The sequence below is a fragment of the Stegodyphus dumicola genome, chromosome 1 (genome assembly GCF_044657685.1).
Source record: "Stegodyphus dumicola isolate Sdum_Otavi_A_Nest chromosome 1, ASM4465768v1".
NCBI lineage: Eukaryota > Metazoa > Arthropoda > Arachnida > Araneae > Eresidae > Stegodyphus > Stegodyphus dumicola.
In genome coordinates, this window is record NC_140768.1 from 99,453,728 (window position 1) to 99,480,970 (window position 27,243).

Below are 27,243 nucleotides of genomic sequence, written 5' to 3' on the forward strand. Positions count from 1 at the left end.
TCGAAGCTGTAACAAACTGTTTTGAGTCCTTACACACTCAAATCAAACTCTGTATTGCAGAAATTTTCTCAGATATTAACTGTATGTAAAACACTTGATTTACCATCAGATGACGTAATGCTTTGATTTGCATAGCAGAAGCCGTTTGAACCCTTTTAATTTTATATTAATTAGGCTTGTATTTTACCAATTCCTTGCAAAAGTTTATTACATCAGTTGATTATTTCATCGACTATCATTGGGACATTTGTAGATATTCGAATCCGTATTGAAACTTCGCTAGTCAATGAAGCGATTATTGTACAGTGGCCTTTAATGTAGCAGTACATATTAAAATAATGCATTAAAATTATATTTAAATAAGTGTAATATTTCCTTAAGTTGCTTAAATGTAATATAAAATATTGCTTAAATGTAATGTTTTTAAGACAATTTCCTATTAACATTACCTACCTAAAATGTTTCATATCTAATTTGTGTTTAATTTTAATTTGATAATGATGAAAGTTTTGGGTTAGTTTGAAACATGGTTCCTTACCAAAAGAACATACATGCTGTAAGTTAAACATAAACATTAATGGGTGAGCTTAACAGAACCGATGAACAAAATATGTCAACGTATTACATATGAAGAATAAACATAACATTAAGAAGATGGGAGGATGGATAAACGATCGATTAACTTCAATGGTATGTTCGCAGGTAGTTGGTAGCAACAATTCCATATGATACTTGCTATAAATGCTGTCTGAAATATTCAGTTAGATTCTTACTTCCATTGTAATCTTCGACAGATCTTTTCCACGTCAGGATTCTATACATGAGATCTCCGCACTACGCTGAAGTGAATTGTGGTTACTGGCAACGTCGATAACAGGACGTTGGGAGGACACACAATCTCATCAAGCACACAGAGACAGAGAGAGACATCTTTTTGGCTTCTGCCGCGGGATTATATAGCGTTGAATTCTGTGCATCTTCCACACTGCGAAGCCGCAAGGGATAAATGCGAATTTCCCAACAATTTGGAACCAAACGTGCGTCTACTTAAAGATTAGAAAAATTTAACTATTCTTTCTATCGTATAGTTAAATTATCTGATGTTATATCACTCTGAGTCAGACATAAAAATGAACATTATTAATAATAGTATGGATTATTTTTATTTATTGAGAAGTGTTTTAAACACACATTTTTTAAATCCTATTTAATTGTTTAAAAATAAAAAATATACTTACCGGATATTCCTTGGATAATACTTCAGCGAAGTCTTCCGTCTTATAATTGATAACACGATCACAACCAAGTTCCTAAAAATATTTAAAAATCTTTAATTTACTTCTATTAAAATTAAAATTGTAAAATATGAAGAAAATATGTAAAACAGTTTTATTTCGGCATATTTTCAAATATGAACTTTACAAACAAATTAATTAAAATACTTGAATATAAGTTGTAAGAAATAATCACTTTTAATTAATTCATTTTAATCAGAGAATCCGCAAATCAAATTTTATTTCGTCGTAGGGCAAACAAAAGCTGCATTGTTTCGAGCAATATTTATATTTTGCTTATTTAAATGCTAATTTTTGCGAACTAAGCAAGCTACTTACCTGATGATAAGCAAGCTACTTACCTGATGATGAGTTTTTTTTTTCATCAAAATTGCACTTTATATCTCTTATTAAACAATGACGGATCTGTATACATGTAAGTAAGTATATATATATATATATATATATATATATATATATATACTTTAATTTCCAAGCTTCATTTTTTAGATGTGTTTATAAGTTACTTCATTCCACTAAAATTCTACTATCTTTATCAAAGGAGATTATATACTGAATAATCCATTAGTAAATAAGTTACTATTTTATTACTTTGCAACTTTTGCGCAAGTATTAGGCAATTTATTACGATTAATTAATATATTTACTTTTGATTGTAGTATATATATATAGAATGATCTTACACTTAATATAACTAATCATTCGCAAAATAATATCGACTATCTTGATCTTCAAAACTACAAAAAAATTTTACTGTTTGACAAAACAAGAAACTTCAATTTCAAAGCCAACAAATTAATAAATTGGACTTCCAACATCTCCAAAAACGTTATTAGTAATACTATCTTAAATCAAATACAACGTATTAAAAATATTTGCACAGATACGATAGATCTACAACGCGAAATTTTGCTCCTTATTCCAATTCTCAAAAATAATCTAATACCTAATCGATTTATTAATCATTGTCTTAAAAGGGCAGGCGTTAAATACTCACTCTAAATCATTTAATTGATAAGGATATGACAATTTGTTCCTAAACCTGAGAAGGCGGTATAAGTTGGATGACTATATGTAGGAGGATTTGTACATAGTGTAATTACAAAATTGTATATAATGTAAAAAAATTGTTTTCAGACATTTCTTCTATACTGTTACTAAAAAAATTAGCCTATTTCACATTTGAGCCTCGTTGACAGCGAAAACTACGTTCTTTCTTCTTTTCTACCTCGTTCCGACACGACAATTATCCAGAAATTAATTAATTTCCATTCACTAGTTAGTATATTCAAAATTTTAACACACGTTTTCACTCGCATAAGAACTCCTCAACAAACCTCCCTCCAACATTCCTAGTCCCTCCCACGTCCCCAAATAGCTTCTCAAAAGTTTCACCGCCTAATTCAAAGTAACCTCACTGCCGATAACGGAATTTCGGACACACACAACTTCTGAGTGAGGCACAGAAGAGAACATTTTACCGACATCCCACTAGAAAAAACTTAATTAATGCATTTTCTGCCCTTTTATATTTTCATGTACATTTCACATTTCACTTTCTTATTACATATAATTCAATTTTTCAACTTTTATTTGATTTGTTTTTGAAAAGATAACATAGTTATGTTTCTTTCAATTACTTTGAGTTCTATTTCATAATTCCAGTTAAGATTACTACTGTTTATTATGTTTATTTTTATAAAAATAGTTTTGAATTAATATGCATAAAAGCGAAGGTGTCGAGGGACATTTACTCAAATATCTTGTAAATTTTACTACATAAATTGACTTTTCACTCAAAATTTTTAAAGAATCTTGTTAAGCGAAAATGCTTCATTCAGAATGAGTTCTTTGATACTTTACTTTGGCTATAATCCCATCACTTCACGGAACTACAATTTTGGCCTAACTTAATTTGCCAGTTTGACATCATCATTCTTACTTGAGTAAAAGACGAAACACCTTCGCATTTATTAATTATTGTTCATTGAACGGGAGTTGGTTTGTTCCCCTTGAAAAGTCAACTAATTTCCGATCAATAGCGATAATTACTTGTTTTTTAATTTCTTTTTTAAAGTTTGAAATTTTATTATTCATTATTTAAATTCAAGTACCCTTAAAACGTTTTTTTCATGATTTACATTCAAGTTCCTTTAAAACACAATTTTCGGTATTAAACTTCCTACATATGGGTTCCCTCTGTTTGATGCATTCTACTAAATTTATATTAGGAAATAATATAATCAATATTTCTTTAGTAAACAAATTATATTTATATATATATATATGTTCTTTGCAAAGGGAAAAACGGGGGTACCTAGAGCCACCAAATTTTGAATACCACCATCCGAATTTTGAATACCACCGTTTTCCGTCCGAACATGTGCGCCTCAAAACTCGAATTTTGAATTTGTTTTTATTTATTTCATATTTTTTACGAATTTAATGAATTTTTGATTAATGAACTTAGCGATTTAGAAGCGAGCAGTGGCAACACTGTTTGAAATAAAAAATTATCTCCAAAGACATTAGACGGTTGCCGTTCGGCAAAATGGTTTCCGCTTTTAATCATCAAACAAAGTGTTGCCGCTCAGAAAGCAAACGATATTTAATTTTTGAATTTAATATGTCTGTTACTGGTTAACAAACCACGTGATTTAAAAACAATAAATACAGCTCTTAAGAACAGTGATTCTACTTTTAAGTCTGAATGATTTATACAAAAAAGCATTTAAATCATGGGATGTCTAATTAGAAATATTAAATGTTTTTCTGAAATTACATTTATTGGACTTACTAAAATCATATATATTCTTTTTCTTCATAATTATTGTTTTATGCGGCTAGCTGTGCAAGCAGAAAGTATTCGTTAACAATCTGAAAACCTTTGACAAGTTAATCCTAATATTGGTTTATCCAATGCTTTTTCACTTTTAAGTTACTTAATATGAGATCAAAGAATCATCAGTGACTATCTTTCTTGGTGTCTAATTCCCACATCCCTATTATTTCTAAAAATAAGATTTTTACATCACTCAAATATTCCTTTTAATATCGAATTGTTTGAATCCGTAAACTTTCATGTTGTTTCGAGTAAAGAAAAGTGCAATGACAGAACATCGGTGTCTCTTTAAACCATATAAATTTTAGAGTGTATTAAGAGCTCATGAATAAAATATAAAGTACGTTTATAATTTTTAATCAATGAATTTATTATCAACTTACTATACAATTAATTACAATTAATGTAAAGAAACTACCCGGCGGTAAAATAAAAATAAGAAACTAAAAAGAGATAATAACAAGTGACTAACTACAAGGCTCTCTAAACGTAACTAACCTCACCGCGTTCTAAAATACCGCTGATAATTCAGCAAACTCTGAATATTACGTTGAAAGATTAACAATTTGCCGAGGCAAGCACACAGGCCGAAACGCATGCACTGTAAAAAAAAATCTGTAAAGTTACTAAGAAAACTCATGGAAACTGGGATGCCATGGGTTATTTGAGTAACAGAAACAGGTGTTTTCTTTGTAACATTACAAGAGTTTTGCCTGTAATGGTTACAGATCTTTTTCTTGTAATATCACAGCATATAGTTATGTAAGTAGAACATATTTTTCTCATGTAAATTCCCAAACGATATATCTGTAATGGTTACAGATTATTTGCGTGTAATATTACAGCAAATAATTATGTAGAAAGAACATGTTTTTCTTATGTAAAATCTCAACAGATATATCTGTAACCGTTACAGGTTATTTACTTGTATTATTATAGCAAGTTATTATGTGAGTAGAAGATACTTTTCTTACGTAAAATTCCAATGGTTGTATCTGTAAAGGTTTCAGATTATTCCCTTCTAATATCCCATTAAGTAATTATGTGTGTAGAATATATTTTTCATAGATAATACTAAAGGATATGTTTATAAAAGTAGTAGATTTTTTTTGTCTAAAATGATGCTTATTATAATAAAATATATTGAAATCAAGATGTTTTGAGTAAAACAATATCTTCATGTGTATATCATTATACAGATATATGCAAGTGAAGCATAATAGTTTGGCTTTTTAAATTAGTCAATTTGACCTCAGAATAGCATTAATTTAAAAGATGTGCTTTCAACAGCAATGTTCTTTTTTCAAAAAGTAACATTAGTCTGTTGCAGAGTATTTTTGTTTTATGAAGAGAAACTTATGTCTGATATTATTGAAAGGCCTTTCATATTATCATTTTGATTAATTTAAAAGTTCAAATTGATATGCTACTCCTTATATTTGCCCTGTAAAATAGCTGAAAAAAATAGTATGTTTTATTTGCATGTTAGTGTCAGTTAATAAGATATGTTCTAGAACTTTCTTTTTAGTAATTTTAGCTAAAATAGACACATGTTGCTTTAGATTTAACTTATATGAGTAAACGTGTTGCATGTTGATATGATCATATTATTACAGTAAAAGACATTTTGTGAAATATTTCTATGAAGAACTCAGAACAGCTGTTCTTCATATTTCAAAAATATATTCTCTCCTTCTAAAAAATGACATTTTCAGTAAATTAAAGAATTCAACATAGCAACAAACTTCATTTTGTTACTACAAGGAATTCAAATTTTGTTCATACGCTTGAATTACAATGTCTAACTAATTTTTTATTCTTATCTGCACTCAGTGTTTGTCAACAGTCTGCTATTGTTTGAAATAATGCATAACATTTTTACTTACCTTCAAATAATTTCCTTTGCATTAACAGATAGAAGTCTTTCATTAAAAACCTAATGTCATGCTTTTTGAATAAGCATAAAACTTTGCCAACTGACCTTAATTTTTAAAGCCTTGTTTCCCTTAAAATTCTTAATACAATTATGCCTTTAAGAAATTTATTTCTAAAATTAATACTTCAGTTTAGCTTAAAATTTAATGCATTTTAATTTTACCTATAATTTTTTACAAGCATAATATGTAATAAATATAAGCTTAATATTTACCATTTCGAAAGTGATACTAAAAAAGTATTCCTAGATATTATAAATTTCGAGATTAGCATACAAAATTGTGAAATAAACATGTGACAACAGAAAACAAACTTTATGATCTCTCTATATTACAGCATGTTAATTAAGAAGTTTATTGAATTTATAATTTTATTGTGAAACACTATGAAGCAAATAATATGCTAATTAAAATACAGAAGTAAAAATAATTTATTACTTAATTCATAAACTTTACATAAAACCTGAAAAAAAGAATTAATTAAAAAATAACATAATTTAATAAACATTTCATAAAAATTCGTTTCGACTGCTTGGAAAAAATGAATGGTTTTTCTCCTCTTTGTAAACCATGTCTCCTAAATAAAGAAAAAAACATTTCTTTTAAAATCATAATCATGCTCTTAAAAAGCTTATAAAAATTATTTTAATAGATGTTTTAAACATGTGCTTATATAACACTTTTAATCATATTTCTTTATAATATCTTAATTAATTAAGAACAGCTTAAATTCTTTAAAAAATTGGATTACAGTGAACCGTCTCATTACGACAAGCTACCTCAGTCAATCACTTTTTAAATTTAATCAGCATCCCTCATAAAATAACTAATTAGTAAACATAACTTCGCTAGGATGCCCACTATCATTTAAAGATCAAAATTTTCAGGAATCACGTAGCTTAGAGAAGGTTCATTGTACAAAAACAGCCAATATTCAAATATTTTCATAAATGAAGCCACCATAGTTATTAAATATAATATACAGTATACTTATATTCAGAATTCAGAACTTGAATAAATTTCTCGAACTGTTTTAGCATTCGAAAAATATTATATTTATTACCTTAAATTTCTAAAACAATATTACATATTCGTCCAAAGGAATCACTGGGACTCGGACAACATTTTCCCCCTAGCTTTCTTTTAGCACAGGATTCTGAATATGTTTTAAAGATTTAGGTAATGTTTGTCTTCCTTAAGGCGCTCACAAAACAAGTTACCCTAAATGTTTTGTCCGCATAGTGGTCATTTTCATCTTACTAACTGATTTGCTAGTGGATTTTGGATGCATGGCCTATCATTGATGAAACAATAATAGTGAACAGCTTCAAGAAAATGGGGATATCTAATGCTCTTGATGCCATATTCCCACTTATTTTTACTAATTTTATCTTCCGAAAATTAAGAGGGAAAAATTAAACGAATAATTTAATTTCCAAAGGACACAGTCACAGTAGGAATATAACAAATGGAAAGTAATCATGGATAAACTACTACTATCACAATATTATTTATTTAAAAGAAACCTCTATTTCAATAAGAATACACATAATTGCAACATCTAATAAGTTATCTCATTTCTTCTTTATAATTTGAACTTCTGTCATTCTCATTGTTGTTCTTGCAAATCCTTAGGCCTCAGATCATACATAAATAATTAGAGAAGGTTGTGGTCCGATGCTTGCTAGGGTGAACATTCAGCTGATATGGCAAAATTGCACAGTGAATGGCAGTTGATATTTGCTTTCACTATCATAGATCATTGTTTGTATTAGGCTGACATAATATTCAACAGTTAGAAGAGAAAGATTCAACGGGGCCTTAAGTGTGCAAAAGTTTGCCTTTGTTAGTATGACGAAAACAATCATTATGTTGATAAATCCATTTTAAAATCTTGGAATATTCATTTTCTGAATGCATTAAAAGGGGGAAAATTATGTAAATATTTTTTTAATTTTCAGAATCTGGTTCTAAAGCTGGGTGGGGTGGAATATACAACGCAATACGATAATTCTGAAGATCATTGCTCGTGGCAGTACAAACTAAACGGTGATAACTTGCATGCTGTAGAAAAAGACACAAATTGCAGTTCCAGATGCATTAAATGCTTTGAGGTCTAGGGAGTAGCAGTGGACAATACTAAGAGTGAAATTCAATGTATAGGGAAGTAGGAATGAAAATTACTTTTATTAGATAACTTAAATGGTTATGTTACTAAGCGTTCTTATTGGAATGTAGGTTTCTTTTAAATAATAATACTATGATAGTTACCAGTAGTTCATTCATGAATATTTTTGATTGGTTATGATCTTATTGTAATCACATCCTTCAAAATTAAATTGATTGCTTAATTTTCCCCTTGATTTTCATACTATAATATAAAAGGAGGGAAAAAAAGTCTGCAAGTAAACATAACTCCTCTTTCTCCCTCTGTATCTTCGTGTGCAACTAAGCAAAACAAATGTGACTTTTTCTTCTTTAAAAAAATTGTGTAAATAAATAGGATGAGAATTAAGTTCATTTCAAAGACTTATGACACATGAAATATACATGATCAAAATAAATTAGAAAATTAAGTTCAAATAAATTTTAAGCTAAATTACGTGTTGCAATGTAAGTTGCAATAATTCAGTTGTAATAATTAATACTAACAAAACCAAACATCATATTCCCATTCTGCAAAGTATAAAAATTCTTCTGCAAAACTGAAAAAATGACCAACACTTTGGCTTATTTGATAACTTTCAAATTCACTCCTTTGTTTGCATTTAGAATTTATAACTTTAATTTTCCACAGAAATTTGTTTTTGATTTTAAAAAATTTCACTGGCATAATTTCATTCACTTCAGCATATATTAATAGATGCAGAAGGTTTTTGTTCCTTACATAATTTTAAATCTTATGTAAAATAACGTAATTAATAACAAAATCAAAACATAGATCAGAAACAGCATAAAATTTAATTAATAATTACTGCTAGTGTCACACAAAATGCTATGAAATTAATTAATAAAATAAGAATGAGATAAAATATATAGAATTAATATTCCACATGTGTGAAGTTTGGAAGTTTTACGTTAAATATTTTTTTTTAATTAAGTATTTTTAAAAATGACCCCTTAAAGCATGGGACCTTTCGTAATTAGAACTTGCAAATCTGCTTCGCTAGTCTTTCATAACATTGCTTTTCTTTTATTAACAAGAAATATTGCATTCAGTTATTTAATTTAAGATATCAAAAATAATGCTACTGAAAGGCATGAATACTTACTTAAATTTGAAATTAATTTGGTTGACTTAAAATAATATTTAAAAAAAATAAATCTTCATATATAGGTCTAAAAATCAGACCTTATTAATTTTCTTTTATTTGAACGATATCTGAATTCTGCCTTAGTTTGGACTAGTAAATCATTGGGCAATTAAATGCCAAGCTATAAGAGAACTAATGTAGTTTACAAATGCACTGAATTTTATTTCCGGTATTAACTTTCAAAGAAAGTAAAATTTTCTGCATATTTGCATCATTTGGATTGATAGAATATGGCAAAGCATGCAAAGGCTATCAGCCTAAAGGAAAGTATATATTCATAGGCGGTTTTGTAAGGAAAAGTAGCTTGCATTTCCATTTATTCATGTATATATATATATATATAAATATATATAAATATATATATATATATATATATATATATATATATATTAATGCTAAAATCAATGCTTCATTAAAAATTCATTATTATTTTATTTTTAATACAACATACAGATACAGAATTGTTTTAAATTCCAATAAACAATAATAATTTATTTTTAAGAAAACTTATTTTATGATTTATATATTATATTACATGAATAAGAGAAACATTTGTCAAGAAATGTATTAAACTTGTATTAGCAGATTCATGCTATCCTAGTAACAAGACTATCATACTTCAAAACTGTATTAAAACTGGGCAAAATAAAATCAACATAAATTCTACATTAAATGTTTAAAAACTTATAAGTATGCAATGGTAGTTATATATACAATATAATATATGTTGTCATTTATAAAATATTAATGAAATGATATTTTTGGAAATAATGCACAAAATTTTAGTTTTGTTTTATAATTAGTTTAACGAATTGTTAGAAAAATATTTTAGGTCATTTCCATTTTTCCCCTGTTGATATTGGTATATTAAAATATATGGAATAATTAAGTTGCATCTAGTTAGTAAAACAAAACATTACGAAAAGTATGATACGGCATATTTTTAATCAATATAATTACTTCATTTTGGAATTATAATATTTTCGTAAGAAATTAATACCACTGAAAAAAATATTATTACACTAAAGGAATAAATGAGATTCTCGACCGCGTTGTTCAAGCTTTTGTAATTTTACTTCATAACACACTCGTACATAAACATATTAGACTGAATTATAAACCAGGTATAACTAATTAGATAATCCTAGAAAAAGAATAAACTAAACCTAGTAAGCAAAAAAATATATACATTACATTCAGAATTCTAAATGTTTATATAAACGTTTCTCGCAAGGCCTGCCGGGAAAAAGATGTCAAACGTTCTTTGGTCAGACGATTGGAAAAGAACGCTAAAATGATTAGTTTTGTTTTCAACAACCACATTACCATTTCAATTACATACCACAAACAGTGATTAAATTTTGGAATAATTAGTTTTAAATAATAATAAGGGCAGTTGAAGGCGTAATTTATCGGATGCACAATGACAAAATACTACTATTAGATCTGCATTTGGAATAAATATTTTGCACTCTTTCAACTCATTAGACATTACGAACACTGATATTAATTAATCGCAAAGCTTAAACGTTTAAATACTTACTCACTACATATAACAATGCAAAGTGCATGAGAATAATCTGCATAAAATGAACAAAAAATATTTCAAGTAGTAATTGTAAACATTTTCTTACTTACCTGCGCTATACAACCAACATGCATTCAGCCATGTTTTTTTCTGCAGCTAGCTTTCAAACACTTTTCTCCTGATTGGCTAATTTCCAGTCAGTCACGTGATTCTTCCGCGCGGCTACTGAAACATTATCTGTAATGTTACAAGCAAATCTGCTGTTACCGCTACAGTTTGCTTTCAACCTGTTACCATTACAGGAAATTCTTCTGTAACTTTTTGATTTCTGTAACTTTACAAAACTTTTGCCTGTAAAGAGCGAACTTTTTTTTTACAGTGTGGTTCTTCAATTTCTAACTACCCACCTCCACACTCGTGAAGCAAGCAAGCACACTTTCGAATTCGTTTCCTTTCTATTTAACTCAGAATACTTCCGCTGATAATTTGAATCCTTGCGCGTTCTACTAAAATTTACATACTCTGCCATTGGCAATTCCAGGGGAAAGTAAGGCTTGACGGGAAAGATAGTTTAAATTTAAAATAAATGTTAGTTAAAATAAATATAAACCCTACACTCTAAACGTCGTACTAAATTCCGTATACCATTCAATGAAATAGGGCTTTGTTGCGCCTTCAGTCCTTTCTCCGTGAAAAACTTTCGCAATGTAACAGTTGCGGATTCACCATTCTTATAGAACAATTTAACCACCAAAGCCCGATCTGGTAAAGAAAGCATGCTGCCGACTTCGAATGATGGATCCGTTTCCAGCCAAGTGTTTTATTGGCAGCCTAATTTGCATAAAACATCTCAGTATCACGCGTGAGTGCTCTCTGTCGGTTACTTTTGAAACCACGTTTTTTTTTTTTTTACATGGAAAAAAAATCTAATGTCTTTCTGACCAGATTGGCGCAAACAGAAAAATTTTCCGTGAATTTCTCCTTTTATTACGAATTTTTGAACTTTGCACGAATTTATGACGCACCCTGTAATTGTGCATATAATACACTGTTGGCCATTACAACTGCAGCACAATGAAAGCAGTATCAACAAATATCAAATTTGCGTTGAAAGGTACAACATGCTGGGGTATACAGGTGATTAGCACTTCAGCACAAGTACACAAAATAATTATAATATGCATCTTCATTGTACTTAAATAGAAAGATTGCACAGCGGCTTTCTGATTTGGAAATTGCATTTGAACATCGGTTGCTTGTGTAAAGGACATATAAGGAGAAAATCCTACCAGGACGTCGGAATTGGATTTTAGCTTACGAGGACTGCGGTTTATTGTTCTACGGCATTGCTGCTCATGTTGGTTGAGATCCGATGACTGTCCGGCGAATATGAAATCATTGAGTCCAGGAGGTCCACACTAGTCACCATGCAGAATTTTAGTAACCACTAAGACCCGAGTGGACAGATACACTGTCCGCAGCTTTGTGGGAACATACAGCCACATCATGTACTCTGAGTGAGGAACTTCGTTCGTAGGCAGACTGAACCATCAATTTGGCGCCCGGGGAAAGATGTCCCCCCTAGCTATGGCACTGAGTGCAAGACAATGTCAGCAGCATGTTCAGCAACATGGTGACCATTTTTGTGGCTTCCCTTGATGCTGCAGCAGAGACAAGCATGCAATGTAAGTAGGACAATGAATGATGATATAGGATTGGTCTCATGTCGTCCTTTCAAACGAATCCTAAGACAGCATCATGATAAACAATACAGAGGGTGTTCCATTGTTGAGCTGACCCATACGTTCTTCAGATCTTTCAACCCATTGAAAACGTCTGATCATGGGTTGCCAAAAGACTGGCACGCCATCACTCACTTGCCACTACCTATTGATGAACTTTGGTATGTGGCTGAAGCTGCATGGAATGAAATACCCATACTGATCATAAAATTCTGTTTGTCTCGATGCTGAGCCGGACTGCAATCATTGTTTCTGCTAGAAAGTACAGTGTGACTGAATTCTGTACGCTGTGTACCTCTAACCATGCCTTTTCCCATTATACTGCTTATGTGTAATAAATAAGATTCTGCTATTTGCTTTCCTTCCTGATGTAGGACGTTTAATACATAGTAGTGTATATAATATGTTTATGTATGGAGAGGTAATCTGCAAAACTCAAATGTTACCTAATTAATGCAATCATATGTTACCTAATTAATGCAATCATATGTTTGCAAATAAAATAAAGTGTCAATCTGCAAATATAGTCATGTCTCAAATTAACAAAAGCCAATAATATTCCTCTTAAAAATACTTCTAAACAATACATGGAAATGTATTTTCACCATCTGTAAAAACTGCACTTACATAAAATTTTGAAAAACTTAAGTACTTTCTGATTATGCCAACCCCCACCGAAAACGAAAGATGCACATTGAGTGTCTGCGATGCTAAACATCACATAAAATTAATTTTTATTAAGCACTTATTAAGAACTGGTTGGTATCCATCAGTCATTTAGCTATCTCAACACCGGCAACTCAGTGGGTTGATGACTACAAAAGCTTATGCCTTCTCCAGAATTCAAATCAAGGCCAAATGATTACGGAAGTCACCAGGCTGTACAGATCAGGGCTGCCACCACATAAAACTGTGAGTGGATACAACATGTGTAAAGCCACGTTTTATATCTGTTGAAGAACTGTTTTTATTCATTCTGTGTAATAAATAAAATGTTTTCCATAATTTATTAATTATTGAATATTAAACTGAAATGTGCCTATTATATTATAATCAAAACATCCACATAACGCTTCCTCCTGTGGGATTTGAACCAGAAAATTACAATAATCTTGATAAATATTTAATTCAAAAATTTTAATTTGGTTTTACGCCATTTATAAAATTTAATACACATTTATATAGTGGACGCATTATTATACATTACAAATTTACTTTCAACTCGCATGTTCCAAGTTTAGTGAAGAAGCATAAAGCAATTGCACACTTTAACACAGCAACAGTTATAATTTTCTGTTGAGTTCAGGGAATTTTATTCCAAAAATTCTTGTAAGAAGTGTTTACTTTCTTATTCCTTGCAAATTTAATTAAAAAAAAATGTTTCACACTTTTATTAAGCATTCTGATGTTATAGTTTTTTTTCTTTCTTCTTCCTTTTTTTTCGGTTAAATTACTTGTTCAGATATTTCCAACTTTCTTTATTATTTATAAGCACTTAATTTCTTTTACGAACATATCACTTGCTATAGATCAAAAAATAACTCGCTTCAGATTGTACCAAAATATTTATTTGATTAGCATGATTTTTAAGAAGTTACTAGGGAGAAAAATCATGGTTATTTTTTAAATTTATACATTTGTAATATAAAATATGAGGCAGTTTCCACTAGAAAGGTCCTCCACACAAAAGGCAAAAAATTAAATAATTAGGTTTTGTTTAACGTTATCAAATTAGCCATAAATATTAAAAATATCAAAAATTTTCTACAGTCTTAAATAAATAAAAACTTTACACTTACTCTTATCGTAATTGACTCATATAATACATAGTTATAGTACCGAAATAAGAGTTCTAGTAAATATTAGATTTCTTTGGCATAAATATCCAAATTATTTACGATTTCCATGGATTCCGTCGTAGCTTTTAATCGCGGGCACTGGTATCGGAGATGATTCTCTGAGTTGCCTTCATAGCATCTAGATGCTCTCCGTTTTTCGAACAGCCTCCAATTCTTACATTTGGCTTCCATTTTTCGGCAGTCTTTTCTTCCGCACCCTCATCACCGCGACGTATTCTATCTGCAGACTCACATTTCATCCTTTCTTTAGAGTCTTGTTTGGTGCTTTTAACAAAACATGTCGGTTTTTTTATGGACCTACGTACTTCTTCATATTCATATAATTTTCTGACTAATTCAGAGGAAGATATTATATTTGGTCAATCATCCACGAAATGTTCGCGAATTTCGCCGTTTACGCGACGTTTAATTTGATCTGTCAACATCAAGTCTTTCAGAGAATCAAAATCTCGCACTTCCACTCCGTTCAACTACTCCTCCAGATAATTCCTCAGCTCGAAGGCAAAATCTTTATATCGCGTGCCTGCACGCCGCTGGTGTTGAACAAATTTAACACAAAAAGCCTCTGGGCTCAACTCGAAACGTTGTAACAGAATTTTCTTCACATAAGTGTAATTATCGAGCTCTTCTTGCGGTTCTTGTAGAATAATAGAAACAATGTCCATTGGCAATAAAGCCATCAAATGCGACACCCAGTCTTCTTCGTCTACATGCGCTTTGCGAGCCTGATGCTCAAACATCGCTAAAGAGAAATATCCGATGATTCGGGATTATATCTCTGCATTAAATTTTGCAATTCTCTTATTGACCTAGGAATATTATTATTCTGGGAATTTTCTCTGACATTGTTAACGTTTCTCAACCTCAGTCGTTCCAATTCAAATTCTCTCTCCCTTTCCTTTTCCAGTCTCTGCTGTTCGGCTTCTTCGAGCCTACGCTGTTCTATCAGAGTTTCAATAATGGACTCTAGCGTTGCCTCGACAAATTTTTCGTCATAATGAGGACTCTGCACAATAAGGTTTTTAAGATCCTGTATTTTTGCATTGGGGGGAATCTCTAAACCTAATTCCTCAGACAGATTTATGAGATCCTGTTTCCTACCCTTCCCAAGATATGACATATTTCAAATTCCAAAATTTCAGATCATACACAAAATAAAATAGTTTTCAAAAGTATTAGCTGCTTACTATCAAAATCTTTCACACTAAAATTAAATAGAATAACACAAAAATGACATTGCAATTTATGATATGATTGACAAAGACTACTATTAAAATCTTTACCACTTTAGAATTAATAAAAATAACACAAAATAACATTGCAATTTATGATATGCTTTACACAGACTACTTGCGATTAGCAAAATGTTAAGAAGTAAAGACAATTTAGAACATATAATTTCAGCTTATAATTTTAATTAAAGTATTTCAGCTCAAACAAGTAATAATGCTCAATACAATAAACAAATTTCTAAAATACTTTTCGCCGAAAGCTCAAGAGAACTTAATTTATAAATAACACATGCCTCTTAAATTCTCAAACCCATTCAGGATTATGAGTGACCTAGCAATTTAAACGTATAAATTAGACACAGCAATTTCAAGTAATAAAATTAATATTCCCTCTACAAAGGTTAATGCCCAAATTGACTTACCCCGTTTTGCAGACAAGTAGATACACATTTTTTTATTCTATTCAGAAGCACTTGATCCTAACCATGGCACTATTTGTTTCCTTTTTTATATCACTAAAGAAAACACACTTTTTTTTCACTTAGCAGGGAAATCACTATTCACTGAACACTATTCGGGATGCAGCAAATCACTTCATAGTAGGTGTCACATTTGGAGGTACATCTTTCCGCAAACGCGTATTCAGAGATAAGATGCCTGAAACTTGCTATTGTCCACATAAGAGAAAATTTTCTTCTGTCGTTTTGCAGGCACTTTTTGAACACAGTTTTCCACATAGTCTTTGTTGTAGCTGACACTGCGCGGGAAACGGAGAAATCTCAATTACTTCTTCCACCAGTCTCTTCGGAGGCGTGGGTTCGAATCCCACCGCAGCCACCATTTTTACACATACCCTCTATAGTTGTGACGAATTCGAAAGACAAGAGGTAGCGTGACTGATTTTATTTGGGTACTTTATAGGCTATACGCAAAAAAAAAAAAAAAAATAAATAAATAAAAATAAAAATAAATAAACTTATAAAATATTGTTCTCACAGTAGGGTGAATAAGTTCCTGTTTAGATGAAAGGTCTTGTTTGGAAGTAGTTCAAGATGACGATAGGCTCAAGATGAGGCTGTCTTGAATAAATCAAATCTCTAAGCCGGTGGTTGCCGGACTGAGCTGTGTACGAGCAGGATGCTCTTTGCAAGGTAGCGGCGAACCAGGCTACCTCGCTGTAAATCTCTTGCAGAGATATTAGTATCGCTCTAGGCAGAGCGAAGCAAAAATTTGCTCGTGGTCGAGCTAGAAAATCCGAGAGAAGGTTTCTCTCTCTACTTACTACAACTAACTCTCATTTTTTCCTCTCTCTGGAACTGCGTTCCATGATTTTGTTCAAGTTGTCCTGGGCGTGTCGGAAAAACTTCCAGGATCCTTATTTGTCCGTAATTTTTAGAAGCGCCTCTTGATTGGCGAGAGCACTTTGATTAAAAACTGGATATGATGAAGACAGCCTGGGAGAAAGTCCGTGGGAACTTTTCGATTCCAACTGGGGGTCTCAAACCGGGTAGTCTGAGACACTGAACCTATAAACTGATGAAAGGGAACTGAACAATGTCTCCTTTCGAACAACTATAAGAGGAACAAAAAAGCTGAGATTGTTTTGTGACTGCTGGTCACTTCCTCTTTCCGAGAATTCGCTAAGAAATACTCTGTCCGTGGGAACTTTCGAGGTGGTCATTCTTTTTCTGAGAACTTCGTGATGGTCAATAAAATAGCTTAAGACGTTACAAGCGTAAGACTTTACCAGGAGTGATTTTCAAACAGGGCGCTGTCCGATGCAAGAATATTTCAATGCCTGCATAGGATCTCTTACAGATGGGATCGTTGAGTGCTAAAGAAAGGACACAGGTCGACTAAAATGTTCGAGAACAATAACAACCAGTCCGAATGAAGCAAGCAATTGACAGCTCGTCAGTGTCAATCATATGACAGTATTGTGTGTGTTGCATGAAGAAAGGTGACACCTTTATCTCCAGCGGTTCCAGGCTTTGAATGAAACGAATTTTTCACAACATATGAACATTGGTTTCTGCAACAGAACAGGCTGCATCCACAGTTTGCTGCATCTGTCCTGTTTGCCAGCGAGATGTATATGGAGGTACTCATGTGGCGGCATATTTAATATGCATAACACTCATGTGAGCAATAGTAAATCCGCCTGCTACACGTTCGAGATGATATCAGCAAAGGTTCTTCGTGAATGTGTATGCAGAGTTTATCTAAGATCACGTAGGCCTTATTTACTGCAAAATGTGCCAGCATATGTTCGAACAATTATGTGTTCCAGCACTATGGAGCATCAGCGAAATTAATTGGACTCTACCTTTCCAAACAGATGGATTGGCCGCGGTGGGCCCGTCTTTTGGCCTTCCAGATATCACGATCTTTCCTGCTTAGATTTTTTTTCTCCGGGAACAGCTAAAAAGCGTTTTCTAAGAAATGCCCATCGAGTCACAAGTGGACTTGTCGCCTGAATAGATTCGCATTTGTAGATATTCCTGAAGTGCCAAAGTATGCGTGAATTCAAAAGATTCAAAATATGCATGATTCACTCCATCCCATCCCCGATGCAACTCCTGCACTGCAGCTAGTGGTCACACATTCGAACAATTGTTGTGAAATTTCCAATAATAAAAATGCTTTGTCTACAATTATTCGTCTTTACTGTATTCCTCATTTTCACCAGGCAAGCGCCCTCTCACGGCTCACCCTTTGTTTTCCGATACCACATTGTATGGTGAAAGTTGTTTGTTTTGGTTAAGTTCTATCACCTCTACATTTGTGACCATTAGTTTTGTTACATCCTATATAATCAAGTTTCGGTCTATTTTTCACTGTGGCAGTCATAGATTCACTCATATTTAATTTTCGCTGTATGATCTCGGCTTTATTTTAGTCAATGACGGTTGAAGAATCGTACACGTTTTCCAGTGTTTATGCTGTCGGAACTTCTTGACATTCAATTTTAATTTTGAAAATTTCCCAGGAATATCTGAAGTGTTTTAGGCCTATCTTGTACTTAAACTGTTTTATTAAATACATAGTCTGTATTGCTTTGAAGTTTGATGAAGGTTTAAATTAGGAAATCAACCTAAATGAGAAAAAAAAAAAGTACTGTTTTACAAAAAAAAAAAATAAATAACGAAAAGAAAACGAATACAACATTTACTCACATAGTTCTTTCTTTTCGCGTACTTTCGTCTGCAGGAATTTCAGCACAAGATCTCGAAATTTTGACTAACGATGGCATCATATAAGGCGAGAATTGAGAGCAAATTTTATTGTGTAAGTAAAAAACATCTCATTGAAAACAGTAACTGACAGTAACTAATCCCCCTCCGTCCATTTTCGAGAGGTAAAGTTAGCACAACTAGGGGAGAGAAAAATTCGCGAGTAAATACAGTAAACATCTTCCACCTAACAAAAAAAAAAAAAAAAAAAAATCTGAAATGTTTCAGATTTTAAATTACGTCCAAAGGGGCGTTTTTTTAACGTTTTGAGTGTTACCTTTATTTATTAAATATCATGTTCTTTGCACTTAAAACATAAAATTCAGTTCAAGAGCAATATCGCAAAATAATGTTAAATTAAGCATATCTTTAGAATTTCCGATATACACAGTCTCGCGAGCTGGAGATAAAAGTATTTTTTTTTTTTTTTTTCTATATAACGTTGCCATTTCTCGCTTTTAAAGCATTGAGTTTGTAAATCAAAAATTCGTTAAAGTTTTACAAAATATAAAATCTATAATAAAACAAATTCCAAATTTGGGATTTCAGATGCCCATATTCGCAGTAGGATTTCGTCATTCAAAATTCGATGGCTCTATGTACCATTGTTTTATCACAATGCGAGAAATAGACAATCATTTATGCAGATTTTTCATTATTTAATTTCTTCAAATATAATGCAGGACTCTAACATTTTGTGGCAACAGTTTGAAAAGTGAACCGACGTTTATGAGTCCGACGTAAAATCGCAAAACGAAAACAATAGTCCTTCAGGTACAAAGCCCCTTTGGACTAAAAAACATAAAGTTTCTGCACAGCTTTACTCGGCAAATAATTATTACCATCAGCAATCATTATCAAGTCTCTACAAATAATCATTACCATCAGCAATAAAGCTCAATAATCAGATTATGCAATTACATAGTTATTACTAGTTCTTAAGCTATTGCATAGTGCAAATAGGGAAATATAAAAGAGTATTGCAGAAGCAAACCTACTAACTTTGAGAACTTTTTTTTTGTCGGCAGTCGAACAAGTTCCAATGACTTTACAACCAGCAGCTTTTGCCCACTGAACCTAGAACATTAAAGAAATGGCATCTTCTTAATAATTAAGTTTCATGTAAATTATGAACTTACAGTCATTGATTTTAATTAAAATTAATAATATATTTTGCCATAATCACTTCTTTAAAATTTCACTTCTTTATAATTTTTTTCATTCATTTTATGTTACAGTCGAATCTCGCTGTAACGAACTTCAATGGGCCGAAAGTTTGATTCACTATATTCGATTCCATAAGAAGAATAAGCTATCTCATAAAAGTATTGAAACAGTGTTTTTATACTCGCATGAAAATGAATAACAAACAATACTGACGAATTTACTTTTAACTTAAGATATATGGTTGCAAACGAAAAATTCAACAACTTTTGTAACCCTTACGTCTTTTATAATTCCCCCCCTTATGCCTATGCAAACATCTCATTCGGAGAACAGAATATAGCATTTATACTCAAAAAAAGGGGGGGGGAAATATGGATACAGTTTTTTTTTTTTTTTTTTTTTTTTTTTTTTTTTTTTTTTTTTTTTTTCCTTTCTGCAAAAGACGAATCAACTGTACAGCCTTAACTAAAGCTCTGTCTGATGACTCCGTCAAAGAATTTGAATCGGATTTTAAAGGTACTACTTAGGCTCTTTTATGGTCACATACACCATGTACAAAGAACGCCATATCGATTCCTAAGATTTGTTTATTGTGTCATGGTTCTCCACGCACCTTTGACTGGCAAACCCGTATATATACGTCCTAGAATATTTTTAGTGACATGTTTAAGTATGCATAGGTGCATCCTGAAATACGTCCAATAAATTAAGGCAATATATTAAAAAATACATAAACCCAGGTACAAAGTACTTAGTGCACTTACTTTTTGTATTTACTTTTTGCTTTAAAATCAAGAAGATATCTCTTTTTCATGGCAGGTTTGGGAAATTTGGGCTTTCTTAAAAAAAAAAAAAAAAAAAAAAAAAAAAAAAAAAAAAAAACCGTGCCGGTTCTTTTTTTTTAACCGTGCCGGTTATATATAAAGAAAGAAGTGTTCTAAAGATATAGAGAGCCAAAATGAGTGTTCCACCTATTTCGCATAGTCTTTGTTTACAACACAGAGTAAAGGAGGGTTGAACATGAAAAGATAAGCAACGTAAAATTGTTTTCCTTTACAGTCATTTACAAATGGTGTAATGCGAATCGTAACATCTTAAACATGGATGATTTTAAGGGTTAATATTTTTCAATTAGAAGTTGCAGAAACTCCTGGAAAAAGTTTGAAAAACAAAACATATTAAGTCCAAAATATCCATTAAGTTCGTCATATCCGATTTTCTTACCTTTAAAAGTTCACTATAGCAGTATGAAATAATATTAATTGTTATTAATGGACTGTTATTGAAACTGGACGGCACTAAAAGGTTCGTCCGTAATATCCGGGAGTCGGTAATAAGCCGAGTTCATTATAGAGAGGTTCGACTGCATTGTCATTATTGTTATTACTTGATTATTATACGAAAGAATATAATCGATCTTTTTCAATATTCTTCACTTATATATAATATTTAGGCATTTTAATTAGCAATTATATTCTCACCGCAATGTGTCCTGTTCCACCAGCAGCAGCGGTAATCAGAACCGTATCTTCTTCTGTAATACGGCCAGCCTGTGCGAATCGTAACACATTTTTACTGTTTGTCACACTAAAATCATAGTACATTTTATATTATAGCTTATATTCAAAATTGTTTCCAAAATACAGATAATTTTGACTAAATTAGACGTACACATCTGAATACGCGAGTGCTGAAGTTTCTCATATTTGATAATTCATAGTAATTTCTGAATAAATGAAATGACAAAAAATAGGATGCCTTCGTCGAAGATTTTGTAGGGGAACTGGTTCATATTGAGGCTGAGCATGGAAAATTTCACGAAACTGCTGATGCAGGCAACCCATTTGCGGATATTCTAATCCAGATCGAAATACAAGTGTTCCACAGACTTATATATAAATGTACAAGTCTGTTAAATATTTGTAGTTTTATATATATATATATGATGTACCAGCTTTTGTCGTAGCTTAAATTATCAGACGATAAGTTTAAAAAAACAGGATCCATTTATTATTATTCAGGAGAAATAGCAGTTACAAAATCAGATATCCGGAGTAAATAAAAAGAATTACTAATAACTTTTTGTATGAAGTTTACTGCATCGTGACATTTAAGAAAAAGCCCCGATATTCCTTTTGCGAGTCCTTTTATAGCCTCTGGAAAGGCGGAGCTTCCAAGAAATGACGTCAGCCATTCCAATTCGCTTTAGAATATTTCCAGAACATTCTATAACTGTACGTGTAGAAAAGGCGGGAAAAACAACTTGACTACGGGGCTGCGGATTTAATTCCACGTACTTTCAAATAAGAAACCGTCGCCATTAAAAATAAAAAGAACATAGAGTTAGAATTTTAAGTGTATTCTTCACTATGGAATTTTATTATTACAAATATATATATAAAAGTAATAACACGTTTTCATTCCCGATTTTGAATTGGAAAAAAATAGTAATCTTTATTTTTAGTATAAAAAACAATTTTAACAGCATTCAATATACGAGTTCAAATATAAATTAGCATTATAATGGAAGTAAAGTTTTACAACCTTGAAAAGTAATTAAATTTACGAAACAAAACTTATGACTGAAATTTATTTTAAATTTTCTCTTTCTCTAATTTACAGTAATTTAAATAATTATTCCTATGAAAGCTATTTAGATTAATTCGAATTAAAGAGAGTTTAATGTATATATGAGGAAATGAACAATTATAAAGACCTTCCTCCTTTAAGTATCAGGAATTATTTATAGAGTTTGGTGCTTTAAACTAGTATCTAAACTTCTAACAGACTTGGAACGAATTATCATTCGTTTGAAGATAACAATAAAGAATTGAGAAGGTTAGAAAATAACCTTTTTTGTTAAATCAGAACTTTGAACCGTAAAATACACGTCTCGTACTTAACAAAGTCAGCCAACTACTGGTGGCGTGATAACTTAAAAGTAACAATTAAATGTAATTTAAAACTAAAACTAGCAGTCGAAGACAATTGGTTTAACGCGAAGTTAGCTCAAAACTTCTCACTGACGTAACACTTTAAAATGGCGGCAACTACACTGCAGAGCCGAAACATGCTATCTTATCTGAGCTAGCAGTAACGTGGCCTCGAGAGGCAGAAATACGCTCTGCGTTACAATCCAAAAATTTCGACTAAATAATCTCGAAGTAATTTGCATTCTGAAAGGGTAAAGGAATAGAGAAATGGTGGTAAAGATTTAAATAATAATTACTATCTAAATTATCAAAAAGAACATGTTTACACTTACGTGAACTTACATGCTTATCTCTACTTATATTTGCTTTACTTATTAGCCTAAAGGGCGTCAGCCTAGAAGGGCTTTGATTTCGTTTCGGCATTTTGAGGCGATTCACTTTCTGCGTAGATTCAATTTTCTAACTGTTGCCACCAAATATTACAGCCCTGTGTTATATTTTAAGAAATTAAATAATGAATAATCTACATAAATGTATATATGTTTCTCGCATTGGGATAAAACAACGGAGCATCAAGTTTTGAATAACGTAATCCTCCAGTGAATATGGGCATCTGAAAGCCCTAATTTGGAATTTGTTTTATTATCTATTTCACATTTTATCAGACATTAAAGAATTTTTGATTAAGAAACTCAGCGATTTCAAAGCGAACAATGGCAACATTGTATTAAAAAAAAATAATTAAATTATCTCCAGCACCCGAGACTCTGTATCGGAAATTCTAAAGATATACTCATTTTTGTTTTGCGATATTGATTTTGAACTGAATTTTATGTTTTAAGTGCGAAGAACATGATATTTAATAAACAAAGATAAACACACAAAACGTTAAAAAAAGAGCGCCCCTTTGGGCGTAATGTAAAATATGAAAGCTTTCAAAATTTTTTTACTTATTTATTTTACTTATTTATTTATTTTTAGTAATATTTACCTCAATCAATCAATGTCAGTATCATCTGATCAAGATTCTGCAAAAATATAGCCCTAAATGATAGCCATATGCGACGAAGCAGGTCGTTTTGATGCCAACGGTTCGACACCAACGGTTCGACGCCAACGTTTCGACGCCGGGGCAGTTCGACGCCGTACGTTTCGACGCAGGGACAGTTCGACGCCATATTTTTTCGTATTTTTATTTATTTTAGAATAAATATAAAGTAATATAAATAAGTAATATGACTGATTTTTATTTATTGAATTAGCGATTGTTTGCATGCCTATTTGAAATAAATATATGTGTGTATATGTGTGAAAGTGTTCTAAAGATTTTTGAAAGATTTTTGTTTGTCTCCCAGATTAGTGAGAAGCCCCCTCGCCAACGTCAAGGCCCCGGGATATAAGGGAGGGTTTTTTTTTTATTTATTTATTTCACAAAACAGCATCAAAAATACACAAATGGAAAATAAACATATGGTTACAAAGTAGTTATATTATATTGCAGACAAATATAATTACAGATAAATAAGATTACACACTAAAATAAGATTAGAGATAAATAAAATTACATCACAGAACTATTATTATACTAATCCATTGCAAAATTATGCGCTACACCTTTCAGGTATTCCATTATTTCTCGATTTTCAAAATCTCGAACTATTACTTTCATTCTCATATCAGCTCGCAGATACCTATTCCGCTTGTGCGGCGGTTCATCTCCACGTAAAAATTGCTCATAACATTGATCAATTGATTTTTGAACACGCCTGACACCATCTATGAATTCCCATAATGTGGGGTGTGAAACACCAAATGATGATGACACCAAATTTATTTGAATGATGATGCAAATTTATTCTAAAAATAAATAAAAATACGAAAAGTATGGCGTCAAACAAAAGCAGAAAAGTATGGCGTCGAACTGACCCCGCGTCGAAACGACCTCGTGTCGAATTGACCACGCGTCGAAACGTTGGCGTCGAACTGACCTGTACCGATATGCGACGTGCGACTTATACGTACAGGAATAAAATTTGGTAAACCGCATTGTTCTTTGAAGTAGATGTTCTCTTTCGCTTTCATTTATAATTAGTCTTTGTATTAATATGTTTTAAAGTTTTGATCAACATGTTTAAAGCTTGAATTTACTACTGACTAAAAATGATAATTCTAGGGCCTTGTTTATAGTAGGCGCTGTTTAATGTGAGCTCATTTATCCACGGCTATTTTGATAATATTAACCGAATGGTAATGTTAAACGATGAAAAAAATGCTTTTCAAAATAGCAATTCCAATTTTGATCCATAGTTTCTAAAATTGCAGAGTGTTTACTTGCTCAAAATCACTGTCCCGCAGTACTGCCACCTGTTCATGGCTGCCACTTCGCATTAAAAAAAATTCTTGTTGTTCTGTGTCACCCTTTATAAATGTATGGTGTTTCAATTTAAAAGATTTATTCTATAATATTTTGAGCATGATAACCGAACTTTTGATCACAATAAGCGATGTATTTTTAATGTTTTCATATACAAACGGGCGAGATTTCGGCAATTCCATAACAGTATCCGAATGATAACTTTAACCGTGGTCACATTAATCGGTGTTAACTGATATTCAATTACGTGTGACCAAGTAATTATACTTGAAAAATATAATAAATAATCTATTATCTGTAATTTAATTTGGAATCTTCATTTTAAGTTATCAATTTAATGAAAAATGTTAAATGACATAGCAATTACGCATATACAGTTTAATGACAAATGAATAATTTTATACTAAAATTATAAATTATACTTGTAGTTACTGAAGTGTAATTTTTGACTGATAAGAAAGAAAAGGCAACCTAATGGTAGAAAATGTATATTTTATATTTAGAATGGCTAACAGGAAAATAGAATGAAAATTACATTTTCAAATCAATGAGCAAAACAAAATAGAAGTAGTACATAATTTAACTGAACGAAGAGAATGAAAGTTACAAATATCTTAGTAAAAATTATAAAATCTAAATATGAAGAAACAGTATTTTGTCATTTTTTAAAGTATTATTAGTAGCAGAAGGCAGCTTAAAAAGAAAATAAAATTTATTTACTTTGTCTAATCCGATAGCAGCTGTAAGACCACTTGCTAAAAGGACGAGATAATCAGGTTTCGCTTCTGGTACGGGAAATGCAGCCTTTGTTTCAAGGCACTGAAATGGAAAAAATATAGTAAAACTTATTATCGGTTGTTTTTTCAATTTTATTAAAATAAACTTAACTTTCAATTTCTAGAAAATGAAAATATATAAAAAATATCTTAGATTATTAGATTATAATGGTTATTTAAGAAAAACTGTTTTGTATTCATTCGAGTTAAACAAATATTTGACAATAATGCATGCATTCTATTTTTTTTTACAGCAAATGTAGCTGCCTGGTGGCCGCCAGATAAAACTGTTGAATGTAGATATTTCATAACTGGTACCATTCTAAAAAAATACGCTAGTTGTTTGGGCAACTGCATGGGCAAGGGCAAAAGACTTTTTACATGCGTACCGTGAATGTAAATCTAAATAAATGTTAAAAATAATAAATAACTGTTTTATTAAGTTTCTTAGAGTAATTAAAAAATTCATAAGCTTCGCATGTGTTACAACATTTTCAAAGCATTAGAAGACTCAAAAATTGTGAAAATTGAATTTAAATAAACATCGTATGAAGGAAAGGGATGTGTCGAGCAAAATATGGCTCTTAAACTCTCAAGAAATGTACTATCGAAAAGCTAGACTGGATTAGCTGATTATGTAACAGAAAGGGACCGCACTGTGCGGTTAAAAATAAGGATGCTTTCATGGAGATCTTTCTGATTTGAATTTGTTTTAACCGATGATGGCAAAAGCACGCAATGGCTATCTGCCTGAAGGTAAGGACACTTTAGTGGAAGCTTTCCTAAGACCTGCGAAACCAGTTATTGATAAGAAATTCGGTAACTGCGTTGCATTTTCTCGTATGGTAATGAGATGTTAAATTACGGTTTTCCATTAAACCTGCTATTAAAGTGTGCAGCACCAAGTACCATTTGTGTAAAAATACTTTGTGCATGTTGGCTCCAAGCAATGGTGATTTGCTTTCTCTGGAATACAGATCCATTGAGTGCAGTGTTAAATAAATTTGTGATATA

The 27,243-nt window shown here is 31.5% G+C and overlaps 1 protein-coding gene and 1 long non-coding RNA gene across 3 annotated transcripts in view; both read right to left on the reverse strand.

Annotated features, from left to right (window-relative positions):
• The window catches only part of LOC118195031 (prostaglandin reductase 3-like), a 58,040-nt gene that overhangs the window by 14,828 nt on the left and 15,969 nt on the right, over positions 1-27,243 (reverse strand). For both annotated transcript variants that reach the window (XM_035366264.2, XM_035366263.2), the window contains exons 5-8: positions 26,174-26,272; positions 21,628-21,696; positions 19,982-20,056; positions 1,239-1,310 (exon numbers count right to left, since the gene is read on the reverse strand). In XM_035366264.2, the coding sequence (XP_035222155.1) occupies positions 1,239-1,310; positions 19,982-20,056; positions 21,628-21,696; positions 26,174-26,272 (315 nt within the window). The remainder of the gene's footprint in view (positions 1-1,238; positions 1,311-19,981; positions 20,057-21,627; positions 21,697-26,173; positions 26,273-27,243) is intronic.
• LOC146999167 (uncharacterized) lies at positions 6,485-11,279 on the reverse strand. The gene is made up of 2 exons (XR_015039501.1): positions 11,024-11,279; positions 6,485-6,648 (listed from the first exon to the last, which is right to left on the reverse strand). It is a non-coding gene; the product is annotated as an uncharacterized LOC146999167 (long non-coding RNA).